The sequence below is a fragment of the Trifolium pratense genome, linkage group LG7 (genome assembly GCF_020283565.1).
Source record: "Trifolium pratense cultivar HEN17-A07 linkage group LG7, ARS_RC_1.1, whole genome shotgun sequence".
In the NCBI taxonomy this organism is placed as follows: Eukaryota; Viridiplantae; Streptophyta; class Magnoliopsida; order Fabales; family Fabaceae; genus Trifolium; species Trifolium pratense.
This window is the reverse complement of record NC_060065.1, coordinates 52,169,287-52,176,171: the sequence shown is the minus strand read 5'-3', so window position 1 is coordinate 52,176,171 and position 6,885 is coordinate 52,169,287. Positions and strand designations below refer to the sequence as shown.

The following is a 6,885-nucleotide window of genomic DNA, read 5'->3' as shown; positions in this document are numbered from 1 at the left end:
CTGATACACGTTCGTCTATTTACGCTCCATATCTAATAACCGTCTCTCCACTTCCTGCAGCCACGATGGGATTTTTCCTCTATAAATGAAGCATTCGATGAGAGGATCAAGCCATCACTTCTCATCTGCTTGCTTAAAAATATTGTTTCCGCAGTATGTCTCCTAAAAATCCTCCGTTCGAATGTGGTCAATCTCCTGCTTCCCCCGTCATTAAGCGGCTCCGACGTATGTTGACCCTAAGTACGGAGGACTTAATGGACGATTTTGGTGAGTTCTCAGAATTCGTCAAAGAGCTGAATGATTATTGCTGGAGGTTGACCAAGGAGGAGAAACGTTTCCTTGATAGTGTAATGCGTCTGGAGAGGGAGTTGAAGGATAGCGCATCCTTTGTGATTGCTGTGGAAAACATCAAGGATTGTCATACCGAAGTCACTGAAGCTGTTGATAGCCAGATAGAGATTACGAAAGAGACCATGGGTGTGCAGGAGGAGATCTTAGGAATATGCTTTAATGAGGAACGGAGAGTGGACGACCGTTTGGCGATGCTGAACAAGGAAATGAAGCCTCTTGTGAAGAGAAAGAGGGCTCTTCAGGGCGAGATTAGGGATGATGTTGCTAAGCTAATTTCAAGGCGTCACTCTCTGGTGGACCTTTTGGATAAACAGGGCGAGCTGAGAGAGGATTTGAAGCCTATTGAAGAAAACATGGTGAAGGCGAAGAGGGTGAAACGGGCATTGGAGGAAATGCACCGTGTCGTCGTTGCCGATGCTGGTGAATTGGGGAGTTCTACCATGCCATGAAGTCTTTGTTTGCTCATCTTTCCATTTGTGCTTTTCTTTCTAGTGTTTGTAATTTGCTTCCGCATTTTGGGACCTTTGTTGTTTTCATTTCGCACTTTTGCTTCCGTTGTATTTCCTTCACCAAAATTTGAATTTTAAGCAGTTTCTTTTCCTTATGCGTTGTTCTTTTATTTCTGCTAGTATCGCCTCCTTTTTTGCAATTTTTCGATAACTTAAGTGGGTCAAATCTTGACTTCTTGGACATATAAAAATGACGCTTTTCGAGACAGTCAAACCAAAGTGGTTATGAGCGTCCAAGCATTAATTATGACCGTTAATAACGATGCTAGGGTTAAGCATAATCGGCTATAAATATCAAACGCTAAACTCACATTTTCATCAACTTGTTCTGAATCCTTACGATGGAAAGGGGAAATGCTAAAACACCCATTGCTGAGAAGCCTCAATCTCAGCGAAGGAAGAAAAAGGTGGAGATAACCACTTCGAACTCCACTCGTTCCCGAAGGGCTAAAGAGGTCAAAAAGGTGGAGGTTATCATTCTTTCCTCTGATACCTCTGATTCTGATAGCGCTGATGGGGATTACGTTTCGTTTCTGGAGACGTATGTTCCTCCCGAGCTTTCTTCTCGTGCTTCTTCGTCGGGTGAAGAAGATGGATCCCGGATTACCGTGGAATCCAAGATGACGCTTCCTGAGCCTGTGCAGAAGGATTCGGAATCCGAGTGATAGGACTTTTTAGGACTAGTTTTTTTTTTTGTAACTTGGTTTCCCCTCGTTGTACCTTTATTTTCCGCCATTAATAAAGATTCCTTTTCCTGTTTTGACCTGAATGTGTTGTCTTTATATCTTGCTTTTTCCTTGTCTTTGGCTTCTTCTCTTTGGGCGCTATTCCGACTATTTTTGTTGCGCCCTGGAAGGCGAATCAAACTTGATGGGCGGATCCGTATCGAGATCCCGGGGAAAGCAGATTCTGGAGCCGTGGGAACCGAGGGTGTTGAACCTCCTCCTTCCAAAAAACAAAAGGTAGAGAAGACTACTCAAAAGGCTGGGAGTGCTGACAAGGGCAAAGGCGCGGCTTCCAGTTCTTCTCAGCCTCCTGCTCAAGACGTTGAAGCCGCTGCGCCCCTTTCCTGGAGCTCCTTCGATCCTCTGGAGTTTATTGAGAGAGGAGTAACCATGGTGGGTGACATGGCTCGCTTTACCAACACTTCGACGGAAGACCTGAGGAAGAAGGCCTTAGAGTATGAAGTCAAGGGTACTCTTCTTAATTATCTGCTGACAAACCGCCAGGAGCAAGAGGTTCTAGAGGCGAGGCAAAAAGTGAAGATGGTTGATGATAATCTCGCTGATATTGAGAAGAAGTATTCTGAAACCAAGGCGAAGCTGGAGGATGATATCAAAAGGCTGAAGGAAGAAAGGGAGGGCGAGGCAGAAAGGTTGAGGAAAGATTACGAAGAAAAACTGGCGAAGGTCAAAGAAAGCTACGCCGCCTCTGAGGCAAAGCTCAAGGAGAATGCTGCTGCCCAGGTTGAGAAGCTTTCCAAGCTTTCCAAGAAGAAAGATGAGGCGGTGCTCTCTGTTGGGACCTTGGCTGATGAGAAGGCTAGGTTGGAAAATGACATCAACGAGCTTCAACTTTGTGCAGCCAACCAATATGATGAAGGCTTCGCCTTTGCGATCGAGCAGGTTAAGTTGCTCTTTCCTGATTTGGATGCTGAGCGCCTAGGCGAGGCCGATGCAATGAAGCAGATAGTTGATGGAAAGCTCGTCCCTTATGTTCCTCCTGAATGAACGCCTTCTTTCCTTTTATTGTAATGAACTTGTTCTTGCCCTTTTATGGCTCCTTGTAACTACTTTGTATGCCCTTTCGTGGCTTTGAACAACTTGCCCTTTATTGGGTCTTTATTTAATGTCTTTATTTGCCTGATTTCTTTATAATTTTGCGGATCATTTTGATAGTATGCTATTAGATGACGCCTCCTATCCTTCTTGCTTTGGAAACTTTTATCCTTACACCTGTGATGTCTTTAACATAATTATGAGTCGTTCGAGAATAAGTTTATACCTGTTGTCTTTTGGCGATTGTAGCTGGTGTGGCGATATGTCGCCTTGTTTTGAGTGCGTGCAAGCTTTTCCTCTTGGTGATGTTGATAATCTTGCCTTTCTTCGCTGTATATTTTCTGTTTTTGGCGCCCCCTACGGGTGACGCCAGGGCCTTTCAACCTTGATTTATTTTCTGTTTTTGACGTCCCCTACGGTTGATTTAATTTCTGTTTTTGACGCCCCCTACGGGTGACACCAGGGCCTCTCAACCCTGATTTAATTTCTGTTTCTGACGCCCCCTACGGGTGACGCCAAGGCCTCTCAACCCTGATTTAATTTCTGTTTCTGACGCCCCCTACGGGTGACGCCAAGGCCTCTCAACCCTGATTTAATTTCTGTTTCTGACGCCCCCTACGCGTGACGCCAAGGCCTCTCAACCCTGATTTAATTTCTGTTTCTAACGCCCCCTACGGGTGACGCCAAGGCCTTTCAACCTTGATTTAATTTCTGTTTTTGACGCCCCCTACGGGTGACGCCAGGGCCTTTCAACCTTGATTTAATTTCTGTTTTTGACGCCCCCTACGGGTGACGTCAGGGCCTCTCAACCCTATATTTTCTACAAACAAGCTTTGATACATTAGAAGTTCAACAATAATAATATATGAAAAATAAAACAAACGAAAATGATACCGCCGTGGGCGGTTTGTTGCGGCACTCCTCGCCTAGCAAGAAAACCAATTATGTTTTGGCGTGGCGAGACTGAGTTCCTTTGCGGTAGTCATTGCGGAATATGCTTCAACCTGAAATATTAGTTGGCGGCTTCTATCTCGCCGAGTGATAATTACCGAATTTTCATGTTAATTTTCCACATTTGTTCGTTGCCCTGCGCATGCGATGACGTTTGTCTAAGTTGTTGAGATCTTTATAATATTTTGTTTTCACAAATTCTTCCACAGCTTCACCTCCTTTGTAAACCAATTCGGAATATTGCTTGCTGACTTCATCTCAGCTCTTAGGCCCCGGCGGAATTGGTTTTCGCATCTTCTTGTATTTACATAAAGATCATCGGTTCGAATCTTCTTGTATTGTGGCCTTCTCGGTCAGTGCTTCAATGTCTGGATCGACCACTACCGTAAGAAAGTTTGACAGCGGTGTCAGATAAAGCTGCAGCAACAACGGTCGATGGCGATGTTGGACAGCCAGTTGGCGACAACAACAACGCTTAGTGTGCTTCTGGTTCTGACTTTAATCCTGCCTTATTTGCTATCACAATCAACTCATTGAAGAAATACAATGAAGCGGATATTAGTAGTAGTAGTGAATCTTGTATAGAATCAAATTTGGACTAGTAAAGGCATTTTTTCCAAAGACAAGTTCATGTTTTCTAACTCTTGCCTGATACAAACTAAAACATCACCAAATGTTATCACAAACAAATTAAAACAGCATAAGACATAAAGTAAATATGCAGAATGCATAGAAAATATGCTAACAGATTCCTTGCATTGTTATAATTACAAATATACGGCTAAGAGTGCTTCTTGAAGGTTTTCCCATAATTTTTATAGTATAAAGGTGCACCATGCTGCTCTATGTACTTTTGTATGAATGATTTTTTATCAGGTTGTTGACGCTATATTATTATTTCGGATTGCATTCTATGTTCCACTAAAATATGAGATTGAGTATAAACCAAATCTTTGTTCAAAGAATATTTGAATGCTCATCTTATTTGGTAACTGGTACTCTCCTTTTTTATTATTAATTGACCATCCATTTTCATGTTTTAACCGCAAATATACCATGGGATACTATTATTATCACTATGATTATCGCATAGCATGAATTGAATCGGATATGTTATTTGACAGAGCCATAAACTGACAATAAAGCATGAATTAGGAATTGATAAAATAAAAGAAAGCTATCACCTGATTAAGAAATTATGAATACTCGCAGGCAAATCCATGTCCAATTAATTCAATCGGTGCTCAAATTCGTTTCGGTTTAGATGTGGTTCCGTGATAATTCTGGCGACGCCACAACGGCTCTTACACGAGTCTGATGATGACACGACGGTTCCTTCTCAAGTCTGACTGCGGCGATGCCATTTTCTCCACAACTGACGGCGGCGACGGCTTCGTTGTTGCCACATGAAGCTTGGCCAGCGGCGACCATACTATGCTGGGGGAGAAAACAACACACTCCCAGATGATAACTTAATTTGAAGCAACAAAACACGCAGTGGGTGTTTTTCTTTGTTTCTATAAATGGCTTCCAGAGAGTATCATGAGAACAAGGATTTCGTGAATCAACCATGACTTCCCAAATTGATTGACAACGACGGTGACATCATCAGAATTCAAATGGAAAAATTGGTATGACGGCAAAGCAGTATCACCGTGTGTTTGTGGAGATGTTTGATTTTTGTCTAGTTCGATGTGGTAGGCTGGGATCAAATGTTTTTACCGCAGCCCCACGGTGGGCGCCAAAATGTTCTGGTAAAAACTCAAAGGGGTTTGTATTATTGATTAAATGATGCGGTTGCACTTTGCTCAATCCCAACAACCCTGGGAGTTTTATAGGTCAGAATTCGGTCTCCTCTACAAATGAAAGTATGGAGCTATTTATAGAGCATCTAGTCTTCTTCTCCAAGCAAGGATTCCTAGAAATCCGGTCCACAGCGCCTTCTTTGGTAACACAGCGTGAAAGTAGGGATGAGAACCTTGGTCTCCAAGCTATGGCGGTTATGGGAAGTTGGTTTCTTCCTTCTCAGGTCGGCCATTCACACAAGGAAGAAGGAGATATTTACAATAATACTAAATCTATTTTCTGGATATTGACACGTGATTATTGATCACGCCTTGGCCTCGTATCGCCTAATGGGGCGTTTTAGATCTTTCTGGATTTGGGCTTAATATTCTTTCTTATATTAATTAGGCTAGTTGGATTTGCCTCTAAGCCCATTGCCCAGTCCAATTATATAGCCATATTTTAATTTAAAATTACATACTAAAACATATACTGTAATTATGGTTTAATTTATCACAATTAACATGAAAACTATTAAGTACATTTAATGGTTTTGGAGTACAACCCTTTGAAACCATTCCACGACAAAATGATTTTGGCATGATTAAGTACATCTAATGGTTTTGGAGTACATATCTCTGAAACCATTCCACAGCAAAATGGTTTTGACATGATTTTAGTTTAAAACTAACTACTAAAACATTTAACCATACATAATACTCTGAAAATTATCCCTAATCAATAAACTAAAATTCAATTAATCAAAATTAATAATAATAAAAAAAATCTGGGGGTGCGCAAAGCAATGTGGGGGCACTAGAAATCTGGGGGGCGCGCTAAGCATCTTGGGCGTGCAAGCAATCTGGAGGTGCGCTAAGCAAACTGGGGGGCGCACTAAGCAATTTAGGGTATTTATGCATGGTGCATAAGCAAGACTTATGCACCATAACTTTTGCCATTCTTTAGGGTGGAATAAGTAGTTAAACTGGTTCAGCTAGTTGAGCTAAGAGTTAAGAAATTGAAGGTTCGCAATTCAAGTTATGGCAATGAGAAAAACTAACATAACAATTAACAATTAACTTACAAATAATTTGTCATTGAAAAGCTGACTAAGATCATGACTTTGTCATCTTAGACATGTATGAAGATGTCGAAATTCCTCTTTTTTTGGAAGACCGTTCTTGACAACTGGCCGGACTTTGATTGATGTTGAATACCCCCTTCCCAAAACTTTAATCGTTTTAGATTTTTGCAAATGTGAAGCAAACCAAACTTCTTATTATTAAAAATTTAAATTACATATGAAGACTCTACTTTATATTATTGCGGTTTTCACTTTTTATTTATATTAACAAAAAATTTGATGTACAACAAAAAGTGAGTCTAACTACGAAAATTACTTTGATAAAAAATTTAAGTTTTACGATAATAATAAAATTAATTTGGTAATACCGATTTAACTTTACAAATACAATTTTTAGTTACTATTAAAATGAGATTTTTTTTTTGAC

General features: G+C 41.0%; 1 protein-coding gene across 1 annotated transcript; it reads left to right on the top strand.

Annotated features, from left to right (window-relative positions):
- The first annotated feature begins 1,201 nt into the window (after positions 1-1,201).
- On the top strand, positions 1,202-2,590 carry LOC123896613 (intracellular protein transport protein USO1-like). Its single transcript, XM_045946984.1, has 2 exons — positions 1,202-1,521; positions 1,717-2,590. Exons 1-2 carry the CDS (start codon positions 1,202-1,204, stop codon positions 2,588-2,590), a joined length of 1,194 nt encoding a protein of 397 aa, XP_045802940.1.
- Positions 2,591-6,885: the final 4,295 nt, after the last annotated feature.

Bases quoted from the DNA above. Each gene is read 5' to 3' on its own strand.
- LOC123896613 (XM_045946984.1), top strand. From the start codon at position 1,202: ATGGAAAGGGGAAATGCTAAAACACCCATTGCTGAGAAGCCTCAATCT. The intron at 1,522-1,716 runs GTGATAGGACTT...GCGCCCTGGAAG, and splicing joins CAGAAGGATTCGGAATCCGA to GCGAATCAAACTTGATGGGC.